The sequence below is a fragment of the Microcaecilia unicolor genome, chromosome 8 (genome assembly GCF_901765095.1).
Source record: "Microcaecilia unicolor chromosome 8, aMicUni1.1, whole genome shotgun sequence".
NCBI classification, from domain to species: Eukaryota; Metazoa; Chordata; class Amphibia; order Gymnophiona; family Siphonopidae; genus Microcaecilia; species Microcaecilia unicolor.
This window is the reverse complement of record NC_044038.1, coordinates 79,651,048-79,674,834: the sequence shown is the minus strand read 5'-3', so window position 1 is coordinate 79,674,834 and position 23,787 is coordinate 79,651,048. Positions and strand designations below refer to the sequence as shown.

The window sequence follows — 23,787 nt, the reverse complement described above, 5'->3', positions numbered from 1 at the left end:
ACTGCAACCTACTCCTCACTGGCCTCCCACTTAGCCATCTATCCCCCCTTCAGTCCATTCAGAACTCGGCTGCACGTCTTATCTTCCACCTGGACCGATATACTCATATCACCCCTCTCCTCAAGTCACTTCACTGGCTTTCGATCAGGTACCGCATACAGTTCAAGCTTCTCCTACTAACCTACAAATGCACTCGATCTGCAGCCCCTCCTTACCTCTCTACCCTCATCTCCCCTTACGTTCCTACCCATAACCTCTGCTCTCAAGACAAATCCCTCCTTTCAGTACCCTTCTCCACCACCCCCAACTCCAGGCTCCGCCCTTTCTGCCTCGCCTCACCTTATGCGTGGAACAAACTCCCTGAGCCCATACGCCAAGCCCCCTCCCTGCCCATCTTCAAATCACTGCTCAAAGCCCACCTCTTCAATGTCACCTTCGGCACCTAACCACCACACCTATACTCAGAATCTAGACTACACCAACTTGACATTTTGTCCTTTAGATTGTAAGCTCATCTGAGCAGGGACCGTCCTTCTTTGTTAAATTGTACAGCGCTGCGTAACCCTAGTAGCGCTCTAGAAATGTTAAGTAGTAGTAGTAGTAGAGAAGTACACACAGGAAATCCAAAATTTTACCATTTAACTTTCAAAAGGAGACTATGAGACTATGAGAAAGAGGACCAGCTGCAAATGTCAAACATTTACTTTTGGGGTGAATGCTGTTCAAAAATACCATCCTGGAAGCCCATACCAGATATAATCCATGTATTAAAAAAGGAGGAAGAAGGCCAATTACAGCCGGCATGGTTAAAAAAAAAGTGAGGGGAAAGAAGCTATTACAGTTAAAAGAAAATCCTTCAGCAAATGGAAGAAGGCTCTGCCTCTGTCTGAAAATAATAGGAAACAGCAAAAGGAATGTTAACTCAAATGCAAAGCACTGATAAGGAAAGCAAGGAGAGACTTTGAAAAGAAAGTCTGTGTTGGAGGCAAAGACACATAATAAAACCTTTTTTAGATATATTAGAAGCAAGAAGCTGGTAAAAGAATCAGTTGGACAGTTAGATGACCAAGAGGTAAAAAGGACACTCAGGGAACACAAGGCCATAGAAGAGAGATTAAATGAATTGTTTGCTTCAGTTTTCACTGAGGACGATGTGGGAGCGATACCAATTCCATCCTCATCCTCCTCGACCTATCCGCCGCCTTTGACACTGTCAATCATAACTTACTTCTTGACACTCTGTCCTCCTTTGGATTCCAGGGCTCTGTCCTCTCCTGGTTCTCCTCTTATCTCTCCCATCGTACCTTCAGAGTACACTCTCATGGTTCGTCCTTCTCCCCTATCCCGCTCTCTGTTGGAGTCCCCCAGGGATCTGTCCTTGGACCCCTCCTTTTTTCAATCTACACCTCTTCCCTGGGCTCCCTGATTTCATCTCATGACTTCCACTACCATCTCTTTTTAATATATTTATAAATGATTTAGAGATGGGAGTAACTAGCGAGGTAATTAAATTTGCTGATGACACAAAGTTATTCAAAGTCGTTAAATCGCGACAGGATTGTGAAAAATTACAAGAGGACCTTACGAGACTGGGAGACTGGGCGGCTAAATGGCAGATGATGTTTAATGTGAGCAAGTGCAAGGTGACGCATGTGGGAAAAAAGAACCCGAATTATAGCTACGTCATGCAAGGTTCCACGTTAGGAGTTACGGACCAAGAAAGGGATCTGGGTGTCGTCGTCGATAACACACTGAAACCTTCTGCTCAGTGTGCTGCTGCGGCTAAGAGAGCGAATAGAATGTTGGGTATTATCAGGAAGGGTATGGAAAACAGGTGTGAGGATGTTATAAAGCCGTTGTATCGCTCCATGGTGCGACCGCACCTTGAGTATTGTGTTCAATTCTGGTCGCCGCATCTTAGGAAAGATATAGTAGAATTGGAAAAGGTGCAGCGAAGGGCGACTAAAATGATAGCGGGGATGGGACGACTTCCCTATGAAGAAAGACTAAGGAGGCTAGGGCTATACAGCTTGGAGAAGAGACGGCTGAGGGGAGACATGATAGAGGTATATAAAATAATGAGTGGAGTGGAACAGGTGGATGTGAAGCGTCTGTTCACGCTTTCCAAAAATACTAGGACTAGGGGGCATGCGATGAAACTACAGTGTAGTAAATTTAAAACAAATCGGAGAAAATTTTTCTTCACCCAACGTGTAATTAAACTCTGGAATTCGTTGCCGGAGAAAGTGGTGAAGGCGGTTAGCTTAGCAGAGTTTAAAAAGGGGTTGGACGGTTTCCTAAAGGACAAGTCCATAAACCGCTACTAAACGGACTTGGAAAACTCCAAAATTCCAGGAATAACATGTATAGAATGTTTGTACGTTTGGGAAGCTTGCCAGGTGCCCTTGGCCTGGATTGGCTGCTGTCGTGGACAGGATGCTGGGCTCGATGGACCCTTGGTCTTTTCCCAGTATGGCATTACTTATGTACTTATATGTCGACGACACCCAGCTTTATCTCTCCACACCAGACATCACTGCGGAAACCCAGGCCAAAGAATTGGCCTGCTTATCCGACATTGCTGCATGGATGTCCAATCGCCACCTGAAACTGAACATGGCCAAGACCGAACTTTTTGTCTTCCCACACAAACCCACTTCTCCTCTCCCTCCACTCTCTATTTCAGTTGATAACACCCTCATCGTCCCCGTCTCATCTACCCGCAACCTCGGTGTCATCTTCGACTCCTCCCTCTCCTTCTCTGCACATATCCAGCAGATAGCCAAGACCTGTCGCTTCTTCCTCTATAACATTAGCAAAATTCGCCCTTTCCTCTCTGAACACACCACCCGAACTCTCATCCACTCTCTCATTACCTCTCGCCTTGACTACTGCAACCTACTCCTCACTGGCCTCCCACTTAGCCATCTATCCCCCCTTCAGTCCATTCAGAACTCGGCTGCACGTCTTATCTTCCACCTGGACCGATATACTCATATCACCCCTCTCCTCAAGTCACTTCACTGGCTTTCGATCAGGTACCGCATACAGTTCAAGCTTCTCCTACTAACCTACAAATGCACTCGATCTGCAGCCCCTCCTTACCTCTCTACCCTCATCTCCCCTTACGTTCCTACCCATAACCTCTGCTCTCAAGACAAATCCCTCCTTTCAGTACCCTTCTCCACCACCCCCAACTCCAGGCTCCGCCCTTTCTGCCTCGCCTCACCTCATGCGTGGAACAAACTCCCTGAGCCCATACGCCAAGCCCCCTCCCTGCCCATCTTCAAATCACTGCTCAAAGCCCACCTCTTCAATGTCACCTTCGGCACCTAACCACCACACCTATACTCGGAAATCTAGACTACACCAACTTGACATTTTGTCCTTTAGATTGTAAGCTCATCTGAGCAGGGACCGTCCTTCTTTGTTAAATTGTACAGCGCTGCGTAACCCTAGTAGTGCTCTAGAAATGTTAAGTAGTAGTAGAGAAGTACACACAGGAAATCCAAAATTTTACCATTTAACTTTCAAAAGGAGACTATTGTGCTCATTTTCAAAGCACTTAGCCTTCCAAAGTTCCATAGAAACCTATGGAACTTAGCCTCCCAAAGTGCTTTGAAAATATGCCTCTATGAGACTATGAGAAAGAGGACCAGCTGCAAATGTCAAACATTTACTTTTGGGGTGAATGCTGTTCAAAAATACCATCCTGGAAGCCCATACCAGATATAATCCATGTATTAAAAAAGGAGGAAGAAGGCCAATGACAGCCGGCATGGTTAAAAAAAAGTGAGGGGAAAGAAGCTATTACAGTTAAAAGAAAATCCTTCAGCAAATGGAAGAAGGCTCTGCCTCTGTCTGAAAATAATAGGAAACAGCAAAAGGAATGTTAACTCAAATGCAAAGCACTGATAAGGAAAGCAAGGAGAGACTTTGAAAAGAAAGTCTGTGTTGGAGGCAAAGACACATAATAAAACCTTTTTTAGATATATTAGAAGCAAGAAGCTGGTAAAAGAATCAGTTGGACAGTTAGATGACCAAGAGGTAAAAAGGACACTCAGGGAACACAAGGCCATAGAAGAGAGATTAAATGAATTGTTTGCTTCAGTTTTCACTGAGGATGATGTGGGAGCGATACCAATTCCAGTAATGGTTTCAGTGCTGATGAGTCAGAGAAACTACATCAAACCTGGAAGATGTAATGGGGCAATTTGACAAATTGAACAGTAGCAAATCACCTGGACCAGAAGATTTGCATCCCAGAGTACTGACAGAATTGAAAAATGAACTTGCAGAGCTATTGTTAGTAACATGTAATTTATCTTTAAAATCATGCATGGTACAGAAGGTTGGAGGGTTGGCCAATGTGACACCAATTTTTTTTTTTTTAAAGGGTTCCAGAGATAACATAGTAACATAGTAGATGACAGATGAACTGGGAAATTATAGGCCTGTGAGCCTGATGTTGGTGTTAGGCAAAATGGTAGAAACTATCATAAAGAACAAAATTATAGAGTATATATATAAGCATGGATTGAGACAAAGACAACATGGATTTAGTGAAGGGAAATCTTGCCTCATCAATCTATTACATTTCTTTGAAGGGGTGAATAAATATGTGGATAAAGGTGAGACAGTCGATATTGTGTATCTGGATTTTCAAAAGGCATTTGACAAAGTGCCTTATGAAAGACTCCTGAGAAAATTATAAAGTCATGAGATAGGAGGTATGTCTTATTGTGGATTAAGAACTGGCAGTAGGACCATTAGACCACCTAAGGCAGGGGTCACAGGCGGCACTCATCAGGAGCGGCACCTTGGAGGGGCAACATCTCCCCTTTCTCACCATTTTAGCACAAGGTGACACTAGAAACCTGGCAGCAATTCCCATATGCTGCCCTGCCGCTGGTGGCACCTGCCTCTTCCCTTTACTGCGAGCGCCTCTCTGATGTAAAATCCTGTTTCGTCAGAGGCTCAGGCAGCCACAGTAAAGGGAAGAGGCAGGTGCCGGTGGTGGCAGGGCAGCGTATGGGAATCGCTGCCGCTGCTGTGTTTCGAATGTCACTGTGAGATAAAATGCCGCAAAGGAGGGGATGCATCTCGGCCCAGAAGGTGGCATGTTAGCTCTGCCTCAGGCTGCATCTTGCCTTGGGCCAGCCCAGAGACTGGTTAAAAGAGTAGGGTTAAATGATCAGTATTCTCAAATGGAGAAGGGTAGTGGGGTTTCCCAGGGTCTGTGCTAGGACCGTTGCTTTTTAATATATTTATAAATGATCTAGAAGTGGGAATAACTAGTAAGGTAATTAAATTTGCTGATGACACAAAGTTATTCAAAGTTGTTAAACCACAAGAGGACTGTGAAAAATTGCACAAGGATCTTAAGAGACTGGAAAATTGTGCATCCAAATGGCAGATTACTGAAAAGTGGTGCATGTGGGAAAGAGGAAACCAAACTATAGCTAAGTGATGCAAGATTCCACATTAGGAGTCACCGCCCAGGAAAAGGATTCAGGTGTCAATTTGATGATATGTTGAAACCCTCTGCTCAATGTGCAGCAGCGGCCAAGAAAGCAAATAGAACGTTAAGAATTATTAAGAAAAGAATGGAATACAAAAATGAGAATGTTATAATGCCTTTGTATGGCTCCATTGTATGACCGCATCTCGAATACTGTGTGCAATTCTGGTCACCAAAAAGATATAGCGGAATTAGAAAAGGTATAGAGAAGGATGACGAAAATGATAAAGGGGATGGGGTGACTTCCCTATGAGGAAAGGCTAAAGTTGCTAGGGCTCTTGAACTTGGAGAAGAGGAAAGTTGAGGAGTAATTCTCTCTATGTTGGACTGAGGGCCAAAATTTTGCATAAATTACAGATGATACAGAACACAACTGTACATTTGGTCTTTCGTTTGAAAAAATATGACAGAATATCTAATGTGAAAAGGCTTCATTGGCTTCCTTTAAGGGCGCGTATTGTCTTTAAGGCTGTATGTATGATTTTCCATGTTTTGTATGGGAGTACTTCTGAATTGTTTGTTTTATCTTTTTCAAATATTTTTCTTTCGTCTTCTCGGTTGCGGGATAATTTTTTATTAAAATTACTTGCATGTAATGGTGGTCGACTAAAGCGTTATTTTAAAGCTATGTTTTCCTTTCAAGTTATATAGATTTGGAATGTGCTTCCTCTATATATTCGATCAGAAGCAAAGTATATGTTATTGCATAACAAACTGAAAACATTTTTATTTGATAAATTTTAAGGTGTTTTTTTTAAAAATTCTTATTTTGTAGATCTTCATGTTGTTCTGAGTTTTCTTAGGGGTCCTTTTACTAAGCCGTGGCAAAACATGGCCTGTGGTAGCATGGGCGCGTGTTTTTGGTGCACATTGGGCCAATTTTTATCGTGTTTGGGGAAAAGGACTCTTTTTTCAATGGGCCAGGAAAAGGGCCTGCAGTAAAATTGAAACCAGCGCGCGCCTATTTTATGACCTGAGCCCTTAACGCCACCCATTGGTCTAGGGTAAGGGCTCACGCACTACACATGCAGTGAAAGGTTGGTGTATGATTTGAGAAATGTGTAAAGATATTGCTTTTTCATTCAACTTAATTGCAAAAATAGAATATATAGTTATGCCCTGGTAGAAAGGAAATCTTTAGGGATGAAAGTAGAACTATACTTGTGTAGGCCCTTTCCAACAGACCATATTATAGCTTTCTAAAATGATTAACAAAAGGAATTGTGTTTCTCTAAAGAGATGTGTGCAAATTGATAAGAAGCTGAGACAGGAGAGAGAAAGAAGGGGGGGGGGGGGGTGTAAGAAGCCCAAACTGCTGAGACATAGAGAAGCAGGAGAGCTTCAAGGACAGGCCTTGGAGCTGGGATGGAAGTGTAGCCAGGCATGAGACCATGATTGAACATCTGCAAGATAAACTGTAAAAGGAACAATGGATAGAGGATCAGGCTTGGTCGATGGAAAATTTTAGCAATGATACAGTGGGGGGGGGGGGGGGGGGGTAAATGTGATCAATATCCAATGAGAAACTTAAGGGCTGACACCTAATGTAAAGGATATATAACCTGTAAACATTAAGGAAGGGTGTGCCAGCTTGCTTTCAGAGACACCCATTCTTGCAAGAGTGTATTTCTTATTTTTAACAATAAATTAATTAAGACTTGCTTCACCAATCTGATTTTGTAAGTCCTTTTTGGTATAGGTTCTCAGGTTATCTGGGGGCTGTTTATAACATATGTCCCTTACCTCTTAGTTGTTCTGTCTGTTTACCTGTCTTATTTAGATTGTGAGCTCTTTGAGCAGGGACTGTCTTTTCGTGTATGATGTACAGCGCTGCGTATGCCTTGTAGTGCTATAGAAGTAATAAGTAGTAGTAGTAGTCAGTGGCGTAGCCAGACTGCCAATTTTGGATGGGCCTGAACCCAAAGTGGGTGGGCACAAAATTTTCTCTCTACCCCCCTCCCCCAGCAAAATTTAGTCACGCTAATCAGATGCATTTGTCACACAGGGTAAAGTGCTGCTTTTCAGTGCATCAGATTTCAGAAAATTTATTTAATAGCCTAACACCCTTTTCAGTGAGCTTTCAGAGGCCAAAACCTCCTGCCTCAGGTCAGTATAATGCTGTTACGGTATCCTCGCCTGACCTAAGGAAGGAAGTATTGGTCTCTGAAACTTCATTAACACAGGTACCATATTACTTTATCCTAAATTAAAAATAAAATTATTTTCTTTACCTTTCTTGTATGGCCATTTACTTTTTCTCATTGTGTCGCTCCCAGTCTCTAGTCTGCTTTCCTTCGTTTTCGCTTAACTCTTCTGCCAGGTTTTCCTGGCCATTTGTCATTTTTCTCTCCTTTTTCTTTGCTTTCTTCAATATTTTTCTGCCTCTCTCTCCCTCTGTCCTGATTTAATTCATTCTTACTATCCATTCTTTAATTTCCTTCATCTACTTATGGCTTTTCATCTTTTTCTCACCCTTGTTCTCCCCATGCCCCTTCCTCTTATTCTCCAGTCTTTCACTACTCCCCTTTTCCATCCAACAGCTCTCCTCTTTCTCTCCCCATCCTTCCAGTCTCCCCTCTCTCTCCCCATCCTTCCAGTATTCTCCCCTCTTTCTTTCTGCATCCTTCCGTCCAGTGTCACCTCTTTCTTTCTGCATCCTTCCGTCCAGTGTCACCTCTTTCTCCATACCCTTCCATCCAGCGTCTTCCCTCTTTCTCTCCCCATCCTGCCATCCATCTACCCTCTCTCCCAGGGGTGTGCTGGTAAATTTTTAACAACAGGCTCTTTCTCCGGACATAGCCAGCTCTGCAGTTGGAAGGGCCGGGGGGGGGGGGGGGGGGAGCAACACTTGCCTCTCTCTCCTTCCTCCTTTCGTGCGGGCACACTAGGCATACCTTTGCTGGCAGCCAATAAATGGACTGCCACCACTCCCAACATCTTGCTCTGAGCAGCATGCTGAAACTTCTCACACATGCTGGAGAAGTCCCAGCCTGCTGCCCAGAGCTGGAAACAAGGAGCGGGGAGCAGCAGTAGTCTATTTACTTGGCTGGCAGGGCTCAGCATCCCCACCAGCAAAGTAAAAGAGAATTCAGCAGGGGGCCCAAGCCCACATTTTGGGAGCCAGTTGTTAAAGTAGCCATGGAGGGCCCTACTTTAACAACCGGCTCCCAAGATTCTTAAAAACTTAACAACCGGCTCTTGCGAGCCTGTGAGAGCCTGCTCCAGCACACCACTGCTCTCTCCTGATCCTTCCATCTAATGTCTCTCTCTCCCTCCTTCTAACCAATGTCTCTCTATCTCACTACCCTTTTCTGTTCGGTGTCCCTTCTCTCTCCACATCCTTCCAGTCTCTCCCCTTTCTCTCTGCATCCTTTCATCCATCTCCCCTTTCTCTCCCCATCCTTCCATCCAGTGTCTCTCTTCCCATCCTTCCATCTGTTTTCCCTCTTTCTCTCCCCATCCTTCCATCTGTTTTCCCTCTTTCTCTCCCCATCCTTCCATCTGTTTTCCCTCTTTCTCTCCCCATCCTTCCATGTTTTCCCTCTTTTCTCTTTTCCTCGAGGCCCGCCCTGCATGCCAGCGCCAGCCCCAGCTCCCATTGCCGGCCACTGCTGCTTTTCCTGTTGAGCAGCAGGGCCGGCGCTACAAAAGCTAACGCTAAGGACGAAAAATGTTTTAAAAAAAAAAAGTGCGGCACCGGCAGGCACTGTCTAGGCAGCCTTGAGGCAGTGGCTGCTAGCTCTGCAGGCTCCTCCCGTCTCTTATGTTACTGCCCCTGCGTCGCTCCAGGGGCAGTGATGTAGGAGACGGGAGGAGCCTGCGAGCCAGCAGCCAATGCCTCAAGGCTGCCTAGACAGTGCCTGCCGGTGCCACGCTTTTTTTTTTAAAACATTTTTCGTCCTTAGCGTTAGCTTTTGTAGCACCGGCCCTGCTGCTCAACAGGAAAAGCAGCAGTGGCCAGCAATGGGAGCTGGGGCTGGCACTGGCGCTGGGCGGGCCTGGGCTGAAATTGGGTGGGCCTGGGCCCAGCCAGGCCCACCCGTAGCTACGCCCCTGGTAGTAGTCAACTGCCGATTAATACCGGAAATGCCACATGCAGTGGGAAATAAATCCTAGTGGTATGGTCATGTGCCAAATCCGAAATTACCGTCATGGAGATGTGCTAGCCTGCCAGTAGTCTCATTTTGATGCAAGCTGCACACGTGTAGAGCCTACCGCACCTTTGTAAAAGGGTCCCCTTAATTTGTTAACCACCTTGAACCTTTCACTGGGACTAGTGCGGTCTACAAGTCTCAGATTAGATTAGATATAATTAAGGTCTATAAAATACTGAGTGGAGTGGAACTGATAGACATAAATCACTTGTTTAAGCTTACCAAAAATACTAGGACTAGGAGGCATGCAATGAACCTACTAAGTAGTAAATTTAAAACAAACCAGAGAAAATATTTCTTCACTCAACGTGTAATTAAATTCTGGAATTCATTGCCAGAGAATGTGGTAAAAGCAGTTAGCTTAGCAGGGTTTTTAAAAAAGGTTTGGCTAATTTCCTAAAAAAAAAGTCCTTAAGATATTATTAAGATGGACATGGGAAAATCCACTGCTTATTTCTAGCATAAAATCTGTTTTACTGTTCTAGGATCTTGTCAGGCACTTGTGTTAGAAATAGGATACTGGGCTTGAGGAACCTTTGGTCTGTCCCAGTATGGCAACACTGAGGGGTCATTTTACTAAGCTTTGGTAAAAAGTGGTCTGCTTTGGACACTTTAAATTGGTGTGCGCTGGGTCATTTTTTTTTTACCGCAGCTGGGAAAAAGGTCTTTTTCTAATGGGACAGTAAATGGCTGTGCGCTAATATGAAAAGTAGCATGCACCTATTTACTTGTTGGAAAGGGCTTATGCTCTAACCATGAGGTAATATGGCCATGCTGCCACTTACCGCTGGAAATGCTCCCCCTCCCGGTGGTAGAAAATAAAAAATTATTTTCTACTGCAGGATTAGCGTGTGGTAACTTTAGAATTACCGCCGGGTACCCACACTGTCCCGGTGGTGGTGTTGATTTGGCACATGCTACCTGCGCACTAGCCCTACCACGGCTTAGTAAAAGGGCCCCTTATGTTCTTAGTAGTTTTTTCTAAATTAGATTACTGGAATGCTGTATATTGTCTTCTCTCGGCTAAGCTGATTGGCAGATTAAGAGTGATACAGAACATGTGGCTAAGATGATTTTGGGACAAAGAGGTCAGATCATGTTATGGCCACTTTGATAAAACTTCATTGGTTGCCCATTAAGGCTCGTATTATTTTAAATTATCTTGTTAGGTTTGTAAGATGTTTACAGGTACATGTCTGGAATATCTATTCTCTATGTTCTTTTCCATTGTCTTTTTCTTCATGAGCTAGAAAGTCTTGTCTTATTTATTTTCCATCTTTTGCCAGAGTTAAATATACAAAATCTTTATCAGTTTTGTTTCCCTACCAAGCAGTTTTAGCCTGGTGTTGTTTTCCTGTTAAACTTAGAATGAGCCCTTCCTGTTTGTTATTTTGTAAAAAGCTAAAAGCCTAATTGTTTAAAAAAATGTTTTTATTAGGTCTGTATTTTATGTAGATTTTTTCTAAAATCTATGAACCAATATATGGGAGTTGGCAGACTTATATAAGCCGAAGCACGTTTGGAGACTGGTAATGTGCATTTTCATATAGGGTTGGTCCTCCAAAGCTGCCCTGGAATATTTTGATGAGATTTAAAACAAAACAGGGTCCAATTTCTACCAGAGATGCATCTTCTTCTATAATCTGATAGTTCCGGAACCAGATTCTGTTATCCACGATAGTGAAGGTGAACACATGGTCTACAGATGGCTGGCTCTTCGGATGATATTGTGGAGTAGAAAAGATCTGTATAAAGAGTTCTTTCAGCAAAGCATAATGTTGCTGTTCATCAAAGGTCGAATCAAAGGAGAGAAGAGGCCTGGATCCTCTCATACAGTTTCCTGTCATTTTCAGCTCAGCCAATGTGTGAATATTCTGCACTAGGAACTTAGCTGACGGGCCTTGGGGACAATTTGCAAGTCACATATAAAGATCCTGCTTTTTCTTGGCTTCAAAATAAATACATTTGTTGCAGTTTTTAATCTCACAAACCTCATTGATCACAAATAGCTTGTCCTTACGGAACATTTTAGTGTCTGCTTTAGAGTGTGGCATCAGTGTTCTCAAGTCGTGCATTAAATGTCTTGTTCGAAAACTGATTCCTCTGGAGGAAAGCACGACTTGAGAACACTGATGCCACACTCTAAAGCAGACACTAAAATGTTCCGTAAGGACAAGCTATTTGTGATCAATGAGGTTTGTGAGATTAAAAACTGCAACAAATGTATTTATTTTGAAGCCAAGAAAAAGCATGATTTTTATATGTGGCTTGCAAATTGTCCCCAAGGCCCGTCAGCTAAGTTCCTAGTGCAGAATATTCACACAGTGGCTGAGCTGAAAATGACAGGAAACTGTCTGAGAGGATCCAGGCCTCTTCTCTCCTTTGATTCAACCTTTGATGAACAGCCACATTATGCTTTGCAATCTTTTCTACTCCACAATATCATCCGAAGAGCCAGCCATTTGTAGACCATGTGTTCACCTTCACTGTCGTGGATAACAGAATCTGGTTCCGGAACTATCAGATTATAGAAGAAGATGCATCTCTGGTAGAAATTTGACCCCGTTTTGTTTTAAATCTCATCAAAATATTCCAGGGCAGCTTTGGAGGACCAGACTTATATAAGCAACATTGCCATTACCATTTACGTAGAGGAACTGTCACCAAACACTTATCCACTGAACTTAATGAGCAAGCTAAACTTATAATAAATCTAAAACACATAGGAACAAAATTTTGTAAAGACTTTAAAAATTAAAGCGACAATCTGAAATTTAGCTTGCTAGATAATCAGCAGCTCATATTGTACAAACAATAGGAAAGTACTATGCTCAGCTTGAAGTCTATCAGCAGCAGCAGCAGCACTTTCAGGTGAGTTCTATGAGCTTTGGTCTACTCCAGATATAAAGAGACAGCCATTATGCAGCACATATTATACAACTATCATTCATCTTAATAAACAATTGGCATGCAAAAAAATTATTCTGTTACAATCCTTTTTAGTGCACAGTATTTTCCCCACAGAACCAAGCTACTTACCAATCACATTTAAGGTGATCTCTTTCAGCACATCCAAATCCACAGCTGGATAAAACACCTGACATATCAGTGTTTGATCATGATGCATTATAGATGGGGTAAAGGTGATGCTGGATGAGTAAGTAACTTCCAGATCTCCATTTACAATTGTTATGATCTCTGTGATGTTATCTGTTTTTAAAGTTCCTTTCCAAATGATGTTGGGAGGGGTTCCTCTACACCTCCCCGGAGCCGTGCAGATAATTGTCACTTCAGCCCCTGCAATTAGTTCTGAAGGATGTTGGATCAAGGGCTTCTCGTTGAGATCTAAACAAGGCAGACAAATAGAAAATGCCAAAACCCAGGCCTCTTGCAATTAACACACACATCAACCATAAGCCATGCCAAGCAGGGGCATAGTTCCATAGGACCTGACTGGGCCTGGGCCTCTCCACTTTTGTCTTAGGCCCTGCCAAGCTGTTGGGTGAACTGTTGATTGCCAAGCTTTGCCATCCAAAGAAATCCAGAGCCTGAGTCAGCTGAGAAGCACGGCAGTCAGTGGCAGCATTTCAAGCCACTGATGCCAGTAGTGCGAGTACATTTAGTTCTCACAGGAGCACTTCCAGATGCTGGTATTGTGAGATCAGCATTGAGCAGTGCTAGCCCACCAGAATTAAACATGCTTGCAGTGCATTCATCAGCAGCTCAGAATGCTGCTGCTGACTGTTGACTTCTTCACTACACTGCACAGTTGACTTGGGGTGGGCTCTAGATTTCTTCAGTTGGTGGGGCTTGGGGATTCCTGTCAGCTAAATTATTTTTAATTTTGATAGGGAACAGGGAGAGAGAGGGATGAGGAAAGGGAATGCAAGGAGAGGAAGAGGAAATGGGGTGGTCAATGCCTAATGCCCCCCCAAAATAATCTCATTGTTGGGCTACAGCACTGATACCAAGGGCAAGTGCAGTGGTGTGTAAATGTTACCCCACTCTCCTCCTTCTGATTTCCCATATTAATGCATATATGTGTAGCGCACCCAGTGACGGTAAGATGTAATTACTATGAAAATAATTTTTCAAGTCATGGTTTGTTGCCGGTTTATCCAACCACTGAGGGGTGACACAGAAAAAAAATGTTTAATGTGGTGAACAGTTTTCCCTGGACCCTTTACAGCTTCAATTAATATGCAAAGCACAAAGTTTCAGTAAATAGCTTTATTGCACCAATCAATTTGATAACTATATAAAATGCAGTGAAAAGTGCTATAGTTGAAGTGCAATGAACTAGAAATAGAATGCTTTCTAATAACAAGTCAAGTTTTCTTTTTTTAAACTAACAGAACCAAACAATTCTCTCTTCAAGACAATCTGACTCGTCAACACCACTTACTCAGAAACACATATGTAAATCAGATAAGTGTCTATTTTCTAAATATTTAACCTTTTTAAGTTGTCAAGTTTTAATTATTCTTTTTCTCCATTTTCAAAAGAATTGATTCTTTGTGGTTACTCTTATCTCTTTCAGGTAATAAACTTCCAAGATTTTTAACCAGTTCAGATAAGCACATACTTATTCTTTCAATACTATCAGAATTCTAATCATAGGTATAATTTTTTTTGTTAGGTGTGCAGATGATGTTATAGTCACTTATCTGCGTCCATTTCTTCAAACCTTGCTTGCGTGGGGGCCCAAAGTTTATCTTCTGGACTCAATCCTCTGGACTCTGTTCAAAGTGTGTCTTTCCAGCTTGTTCCCTGTCTTTAATAAAACTGAATAGGAAAAATACCCTATCTGCCTTGACTATTTTACCAAATATTCCTTACTCTGGATCAGAGATTTCACTGTGGCCAATTAACTATAGATAAATAAAAAATAATTAATTATTCCCTGGCAGTCACCTATTTTTTAACTGTATCCCTGTTCTAAAGGAACCAGGCCTCAGTCTTTACACACACACACACACACACGGATTCAGCTCATCCTCACAAGCTTAACTTTCCCCAGCGTGCCAGTACAGGCTTGCTCTCGGCTGGGAGTGAACTAAATTATTTTTCTTTATTCACAATCCCACATCAGTCTTCACACTCTCATAATCCACTCAGTATCCTTTCATGACAATTAAAGCAAATTTATTCTGAACTACATTAACACATGCTTTCACAGGTATTTACTTTTTAATATCAACTATTGGTCCTTATTCACCCAAATTTCAAAGTAACTTAGCCACTCTCCCTCTCAAGCATCACAGCTACCACAGCACACAACCTGCCACATCACCGTCCTGGGCCTACATTGATCTGTAATGGTGATCGCCATTTCTGGAATGAGAAATACAGAGTTATATTGCATTAAGGTTCGTAGGTGACAGAGAGGGGGATAATCGAACGGGGGTGCTCATCTCTAAGGGCACCCATCTCTAAGGACGGCCTTAAAGGGGCGGGGCAACCCGTATTATCGAAACAAGATGGATGTCCATCTTTCATTTCGATAATATGGTCGGGGACGCCCAAATCATGAAATTTAGGTCGATCTTAGAGATGGTCGTCCCCAGTTTTTGGCGATAATGGAAACTGAGGAAACCCATCTCAGAAATGACCAAATCCAAGCTATTTTGACTCAAAAACACCATTAAAGTTCAATGAAACTTAACCAAAATTTCCACACCTGTTAAACAAAATATGCACTCACATACGCCATCATCGGAATTAAAAAATATGCAACCAGAGCAGCACAAGGCGCTCCGCACCCAAATTTCCCCAAAAAACTACTAATAATACATATTAAAAACTTTTTAAGGGTCTAGCCCACCTTAAGGGACCCTCTGGACCCCCCGACCATAAAAATCAAAATTTTAAACTGTTCAGGGAAGGCCCGAAAAATAACGTGGGTAAGCAAACATGTGGACAATGGGGAGCCGGTTGATATTGTATATCTGGATTTTCAGAAGGCGTTTGACAAAGTGCCGCACGAAAGACTCCTGAAGAAATTGCAGAGTCATGGAATCGGAGGTAGGGTATTATTATGGATTAAGAACTGGTTGAAAGATAGGAAGCAGAGAGTAGGATTGCGTGGCCAGTATTCTCAGTGGAGGAGGGTAGTTAGTGGGGTCCCGCAGGGGTCTGTGCTGGGTCCGTTGCTTTTTAATGTATTTATAAATGACCTAGAGATGGGAATAACTAGTGAGGTAATTAAATTCGCCGATGACACAAAATTATTCAGGGTCGTCAAGTCGCAGGAGGAATGTGAACGATTACAGGAGGACCTTGCGAGACTGGGAGAATGGGCGTGCAAGTGGCAGATGAAGTTCAATGTTGACAAGTGCAAAGTGATGCATGTGGGTAAGAGGAACCCGAATTATAGCTACGTCTTGCAAGGTTCCGCGTTAGGAGTTACGGATCAAGAAAGGGATCTGGGTGTCGTCGTCGATGATACGCTGAAACCTTCTGCTCAGTGTGCTGCTGCGGCTAGGAAAGCGAATAGAATGTTGGGTGTTATTAAGAAGGGTATGGAGTCCAGGTGTGCGGATGTTATAATGCCGTTGTATCGCTCCATGGTGCGACCGCACCTGGAGTATTGTGTTCAGTACTGGTCTCCGTATCTCAAAAAAGATATAGTAGAATTGGAAAAGGTACAGCGAAGGGCGACGAAAATGATAGTGGGGATGGGACGACTTTCCTATGAAGAGAGGCTGAGAAGGCTAGGGCTTTTCAGCTTGGAGAAGAGACGGCTGAGGGGAGATATGATAGAAGTGTATAAAATAATGAGTGGAATGGATCGGGTGGATGTGAAGCGACTGTTCACGCTATCCAAAAATACTAGGACTAGAGGGCATGAGTTGAAGCTACAGTGTGGTAAATTTAAAACGAATCGGAGAAAATTTTTCTTCATGCAACGTGTAATTAGACTCTGGAATTCATTGCCGGAGAACGTGGTACAGGCGGTTAGCTTGACGGAGTTTAAAAAGGGGTTAGATAGATTCCTAAAGGACAAGTCCATAGACCGCTATTAAATGGACTGGAAAAATTCCTCATTTTTTAGGTACAACTTGTCTGGAATGTTTTTACGTTTGGGGAGCGTGCCAGGTGCCCTTGACCTGGATTGGCCACTGTCGGTGACAGGATGCTGGGCTAGATGGACCTTTGGTCTTTCCCAGTATGGCACTACTTATGTACTTATGTACTTATGTAACTCCAATATTAAACTAAATTAAATTAAGGTAAGGCCCTAGGGCCTCTTACCTTAATCCCTGGACGTCCAACCTGGGGTCCATGAACTTCTTCGGCGCCACCGACTCCTCCGTTGCAGCAGGCCGCGAAAGCCTGCCGGGGAACCTAAAAAATCAAGGCCCTGGCTTCACTTTGCAGCCTACCGGAGCTCCTGGGCCTGATCCAGCGCACATGGGCTGACCAGAGCCAGCCGCTTTTCTTCCTGCCCTTCTCCTCCAGTTTCAAGGCAGGGCGCCACTCGCGCCTGCCGCCCCTGGGCTTGCTCCGGTCCCAAAACAGGTCCCAAAAATGCTGCAGCATGCCCGAGCCAGCTGGAAAACACTGGCCACCAATGAAAAGCCAGTCAAATGGGCCAAAAAACGGCCCAAAGACCATCGGACTTGAAAGGGGTCCCAAAAAAAAGATGGGGCACAGCAAAAAGAGCCCCAAAGATCCAATGGACCCCGGAGCAGCCCCAGAATGGCCAAGAGACCTCCAGGACCACCCCGGAGCCCAGGTAAGCCCAGGAAGGGGCCACATCTAACTTTAATTTTTTTTAAACCCTTTACGTATGTCATACTAAATAGTTTCTGATCTTCAAACAAAATATTAGAAAGGAAGAGAATTTGATATACCACCTTTCTGTGGTTTACAGGTACTCTTTCTTTCCCTAGTAGGCTCATAGTCTAAGGTGGGATTTTTTTTGGACCTGGGCAATAGAGGGATAAGTGACTTGCAAAGAAGGCCTAATATGGATCCATATATTTTATAGTATCAGCACCTTCTCCTCATCAGCTACCAGAGGGAACTGAAAGATTGCAGCAGACTCATTTGGCACTGGGATTGCCTGCCTACAACTGCAACAAAGTTTTTTTTGTTTGTTTGTTTTTAAGAGACTACACAGTAAAGCTTTATAGTTTCTGTTTTTCTTGAAACTAAGGACTTTCCTAGCTTGCTACTTACTCCTCTTATTGCATCAGGAATTTCTTCCTTTCTTTAGTATTAAGTATTGTCTTGTATATACTGCTAGAATTTTTATACTAAGCTTGCGAAATTTAAAATAAAGATAGACCAGTTGAAGAAAATATGTATTTTAAATGGATGTAGTTTTAAGGAATTGTGTGTATATCCATCCTGCCTGGACTCTTTTGTCTGTTCCTTATTTTTACTCACTTCAAGAGACACACTCTCCTTGTTCTCAATGTTGTCCAGTTGAAGTGAGACTTGACACAAGTCTAGTGAACAAAAAGAAGGTATCACCTACTGATATGAGATGGTGCCATAGCTAATTCAACAGATGTTATTTCAGGAGTAAAGCCCAACCACTTTTACTAAGCTGCGTAAGCGTCTATGCGTGCCCAAGATGCGCCAAAATGGAGTTACCGCTCGGCTACCGCGTGGCTCTTGCAGTAATTTCATTTTTGGCGTGCGTCTGATACGCACATCCGAAAAATAATTTTTATTTTCGGACGCATGTATTGGACATGCGGCAAGTGGCATTTGACGCGTATAGGTCATTACCAAAGTTTCAGCGTGCTTGTCTGACATTGCTGCCTGGATGTCTCAACGCCACCTGAAATTAAATATGACCAAAACCGAGCTTCTCATTTTCCCCCCCAAAACCCACCTCCCCGCTCCCCCCATTTTCTATTTCTGTTGATGGCTCTCTCATTCTCCCTGTCTCCTCAGCTCGAAACCTTGGGGTCATCTTTGACTCTTCTCTCTCCTTCTCTGCTCATATCCAGCAGACCGCCAAGACCTGTCGTTTCTTTCTTTACAACATCCGTAAAATCCGCCCCTTTCTTTCCGAGCACTCTACCAAAACCCTCATCCACACCCTTGTCACCTCTCGTTTAGACTACTGTAATCTGCTTCTTGCTGGCCTCCCACTTAGTCACCTCTCCCCTCTCCAGTCGGTTCAAAACTCTGCTGCCCGTCTCATCTTCCGCCAGGGTCGCTTTACTCATACTACCCCTCTCCTCAAGACCCTTCACTGGCTCCCTATCCGTTTTCGCATCCTGTTCAAACTTCTTCTACTAACCTATAAATGTATTCACTCTGCTGCTCCCCAGTATCTCTCCACACTCATCCTTCCCTACACCCCTTCCCGTGCACTCCGCTCCATGGATAAATCCTTCTTATCTGTTCCCTTCTCCACTACTGCCAACTCCAGACTTCGCGCCTTCTGTCTCGCTGCACCCTACGCCTGGAATAAACTTCCTGAGCCCCTACGTCTTGCCCCATCCTTGGCCACCTTTAAATCTAGACTGAAAGCCCACCCACATTGCTTTTGACTCGTAACCACTTGTAACCACTCGCCTCCACCTACCCTCCTCTCTTCCTTCCCGTTCACATTAATTATTTGATTTGCTTACTTTATTTATTTTTTGTCTATTAGATTGTAAGCTCTTTGAGCAGGGACTGTCTTTCTTCTATGTTGTGCAGCGCTGCGTATGCCTTGTAGCGCTATAGAAATGCTAAATAGTAGTAGTAGTAGTAGTAATTACCGCCCGGTTACCATATGAGACTTTACTGCTAGGTCAATGGCTGGCGGTAAGGTCTCAGACCCAAAATAGACACATGGCAATTTTCATTTTGCCGAATGCCCATTTTTGGCAAAAATTTTAAAAAAGGCATTTTTTACAGGTGTGCTATAAAATGATTCTGCACACGGCCAAAACACGTGTCTACAAATCGGAGAAAATTTTTCTTCACCCAACGTGTAATTAAACTCTGGAATTCGTTGCCGGAGAAAGTGGTGAAGGCGGTTAGCTTAGCAGAGTTTAAAAAGGGGTTGGACGGTTTCCTAAAGGACAAGTCCATAAACCGCTACTAAACGGACTTGGAAAAATCCAAAATTCCAGGAATAACATGTATAGAATGTTTGTACGTTTGGGAAGCTTGCCAGGTGCCCTTGGCCTGGATTGGCCGCTGTCGTGGACAGGATGCTGGGCTCGATGGACCCTTGGTCTTTTCCCAGTATGGCATTACTTATGTACTTATGTACTTATGTACTGCAGGCCATTTATCAGTTGGATAGGCAGTGCTTTAAAAGGTAGAGGACAAAAGATTTTTTTTTGCTTGACAGCTTCCCATATCTAGATATAAATATCATGAAATCAAAATTGAATGTCACTAAAACTGCTTAAAAATTATTATAGCTGCTGGCAAAAGCAGTTATAAACAATGTATTTTGTGCTTATTTTTCTACACTGTTCTATACAATACAGATGGCCAAATTTCAGAGAGGATATCCTGTTTCCTGATGGGTTCATCTTAACTGTTGTTGTTATCTGCCTTGGGAAGCCTGGCGTTATAAAGATGATAGAATATATTGAAGTTAATTAGAAATAAAATTAAACTCTACTTTCATTGGGGCACATGGAATCACAAACAGCAGGCTATAGACCCTGCATTTTTTTCTGTCTCACTGCAGTTGCTTTGGCTGCTGATTACACAGCTGTGCGTGTGAGCATGTGTGTGCTGTGGGGTATGATCTCACACAGTTATCTCTTGAAAACAAGAGGTGTGTGTGGGGGGGGGGGGGGCAGCTCTAGCAGGCACAGCCCATGCATGGATCTTCTTAAGTAAGCTAATCTCTAAGCAGTTTTTGTCTATGTGTGCTCTTTAAAACAAAGAAGAGAAGGATGGTCGGTCTATTGTTTTAAAACCTAAAACAGCTGTCATTCAATAAAAACAGCTTTAAAAGTAAGCACAAGGTATCCTTTTGAAAGAAAAAAAATATAAGAAAAAAACCCATAGTGTCTATTTTCTTTCCTGTGAGAAAACAAAGGTTAAGCTGAGAATGCGCAAATAAATTCTGCCAAGACGGTGTCGGGTTTTTTTTACATCACTTCCCATCACATGACCCCATCCAAGATGGTGGCTAGTAGTGGAAACAGGAAGTGATGTGACGCATACAGTAGCGCCCACCATCTTGGGAAAGGGGACATGGCTATGGTATCACTTCCTGCGACATCACCAAAAAGGGTGAGGCTATTCAAAAGGGAAGGGCTATGCAAATAAGGCAAGGCAAGGGGCATGGCTAAGCAAGGGGGTGTGATTTGGGCGGGGTTGAGACATCATATCCAGTGACATCATCCAAGGGGCAGGAGTGGGCACAGCTTGGGTGATGATGTCATCAAAGGGACAGGGAGTAGGTGTCCATGCTTGGGATGTCCATGCTTCTGATTGGCTGAAAACCCAGACGTGGGCGTTTCATCTGTCAAAATCAATTAATTTTGACAAATGCAGGTGAGGTACACTACTGAGGTTAAAGAAGGTCTGAAACTGACTAGTATTTGTGATAGATGTCTTCTTTTGGAAAAGAAAATGATACTCTGTAGAGAACAAATTATAAATATTAGTCTATTATTAAATGTAGTTGAGAAATACTATGGAGTAGGCTTTTTCCATTGTACTATGCCCTTATACTTTAGACTTTTAGCATATTTGTTTAGATTAACTTCAGCATTCTAAAAAGATATTTTGCTGATGCTATGAAATTCTGTGTAGATGGATCAATAACCTCATATTTGACTAAGGGTATAAATGTAAGCATTTGGGTTATCAATCTTCAGAAGGACTTGGAAGGAGAGAAACTTCTCTCCCAGTCTTCCCTCTTTGTTAACAAGAAAAATAATATGTAGATGTAATAAAAAAAAAAAAAAGAACAGTTTCACTAATCTGTTGTGGTACAACAAATTTTATTTTTCAAAATGTATGTACATTCCACAAACCTTACCATAACAGTGAAGTAGTCTCCAAAAAATTTCTACAAGAACACTGTGCCACAATCAAAGGAAATTCCAGAAGAGATGAGAAAAAAAGTTTTTGAAGAAAAAGAGGAAAAGGAGGTTACCCTTTAAAAACTACAAGATTGCAGAAAGAGGAAAATTGGCAGCAATATCTGTTAAAGTTAGGAGAAGCTGAGAAAGTGGTTGGGACAGCAAAGATACAAATAGAAGAAAAAAGATAGGCTGCAAAGAGGTGGGGAAATGTGGGATACAAATGCAACCAATAAAAATACATATAAATAAATAAATAAATATGTAAACCTAGAAATGTGTTTAATGCAGTTCTGGAAAGAGTGGGCGATTCCTCAACAGCCACATGAAAAACTGATATCAAATTAAAGGAAGCTTTTGTTTTCAATTATTGTTGCTAAAGGTTGTTAAGTTTAGGGGACAGTTACTTTTTCACAACTGTGATATGGGTGTTGGATAACTTTCTTCCTTAAATAAATGAAAAATAACTGTTATGTGTTTACTTAGGTTCTCTTTGTTTAATATTTCATTTTGAATAAAGACCAAGAAACCATTCAGTGTGTCATATATGCAATAACAGGGGAAATCAGAAGGGGGGGGGGGGATTTCTTCACAGCACTGTATACACAACATAAATGTCATCTGTCTGTTTCTTCTGACAGAAATACCACTGATTGTTTTGAAAAGTCACAAAAGCATAAAATACTTACCATTTACCTGCACTCTTACTGGGTACAATATGTAGCTATAAAAAAAGTCTCCCTGGATGTTAAACACGAATGCTCCCGCATCAGTATAGGTGGCGTCATCGATCCTGAAGTTGCACTCGCGTTTCCTTAAGTCTCCCAGGAACTTGAAACGATGTATGGTATCAGGATGCACATGATCATCTGGATCGCTACTTACCACAGGAGGGTGATATATAGGAGAGTGATCTTCCCTGCTCCAAAATGCCTTTGGGTTGTCTCCCAAGCTATTATGTATTGGGAAAGTGAACCGACAGTGGATGAGGGTACACAATCCTCTCTGTGTTTCTACTGCATTGCTAGCTAAGTGATACTCTGACTGCTCTAATTGGGCGAGGAAACCTGCAGGAACAGATAAACGTACAGCATTTCAAACCGAATTCCAGTTTTAACAAAGGGGATTAAAGCATTATAAACTCTTCTAAATACACTGCTTTCTTTCAGGTGGAGATAATCCCTTAAGGATGACCCTCAAGAGGTGTCTGTAGCCCTGATCTTTGACTGTTCTCGACCAAGCCACAAGCGTTGGCGTTTTCTTTCAGGTTCGGGTAAAACACTGATTCTAAGGACCCCGCAGATCTTACGGATCTTTTCCTTACCACCTTAATGCCAGTGTTTTGCCATTACTAGTCTTTGAGATCTGTGTTTTACCCGGACCCTTTTCTTTCCATAAACACAAAAGAGTGAAAACCAGCTCTGCAGCAGGAGTGGAGTAGCCTAGTGGTTAGTGTGGTGGACTTTGATCCTTGGGAGCTGGGTTCAATTCCTACTACAGCTAGCTCCTTGTGACTCTGGGCAAGTCACTTAACCTTCCATTGCCCCAGGTACAAATAAGTACCTGTATATAATATGTAAGCCACTTTGAATGTAGTTCCAAAAACCACAGAAAGGCAGTATATTAAGTCCCATTCCCTTTCCCCCCCCCCCCTCCTTTTTTCTTTGTACTATTATCAGCTCCACTGAGTATCTTTCACTTACTACTGCCACAGTGTGTCAGTCTCACACCTACCTTTCCATATCACCATCAGTAGAAACAGGGCTGCCCTCGGCATGTTCGGCAAGAAACTGACCTTCCGTGCAGTGAATCTGTTAAAAGGAGAATCTGAGGGCGGATGTATCTCAGCTCCAAGGACATCGAGAGTGACTGTTTATCAGTCAGTTAACTCAAGGAGGTGTCATTAAACCTCCTTGGGCCAGTTACCTCTCCTAAACCCAGATCCCGTGGACAGGGCCACCAGTAAACGAAGGAAGCAGAGTCAAAACCGCCCCGGTCCAAACTCTAAAAAAAGAAGATTCAGCTGTGGGGCTGACCAGCACCAGAGCTGCTGGGCCCCGCCCTTGGCTTTGGTTCCCTTGGTAACAGGAAGCTTGTGAGGAAG

The 23,787-nt window shown here is 42.9% G+C and overlaps 2 protein-coding genes across 2 annotated transcripts in view; both read right to left on the bottom strand.

Annotated features, from left to right (window-relative positions):
* The window catches only part of LOC115476793 (sialic acid-binding Ig-like lectin 5), a 32,313-nt gene extending 8,756 nt beyond the window's left edge, over nucleotides 1-23,557 (bottom strand). Inside the window, exons 1-3 of the mRNA XM_030213371.1 lie at nucleotides 23,418-23,557; nucleotides 22,373-22,750; nucleotides 12,715-13,020 (exon numbers count right to left, since the gene is read on the bottom strand). Coding sequence (XP_030069231.1) covers nucleotides 12,715-13,020; nucleotides 22,373-22,750; nucleotides 23,418-23,460 — 727 coding nt within the window. The 5' untranslated portion in view covers nucleotides 23,461-23,557. The remainder of the gene's footprint in view (nucleotides 1-12,714; nucleotides 13,021-22,372; nucleotides 22,751-23,417) is intronic.
* Nucleotides 11,175-12,137, bottom strand: LOC115475895 (ribosome biogenesis protein BRX1 homolog). The gene is given in 2 exon segments (XM_030211961.1): nucleotides 11,175-11,817; nucleotides 12,109-12,137. Coding segments are annotated over 2 exon segments (672 nt in total).
* Nucleotides 23,558-23,787: the final 230 nt, after the last annotated feature.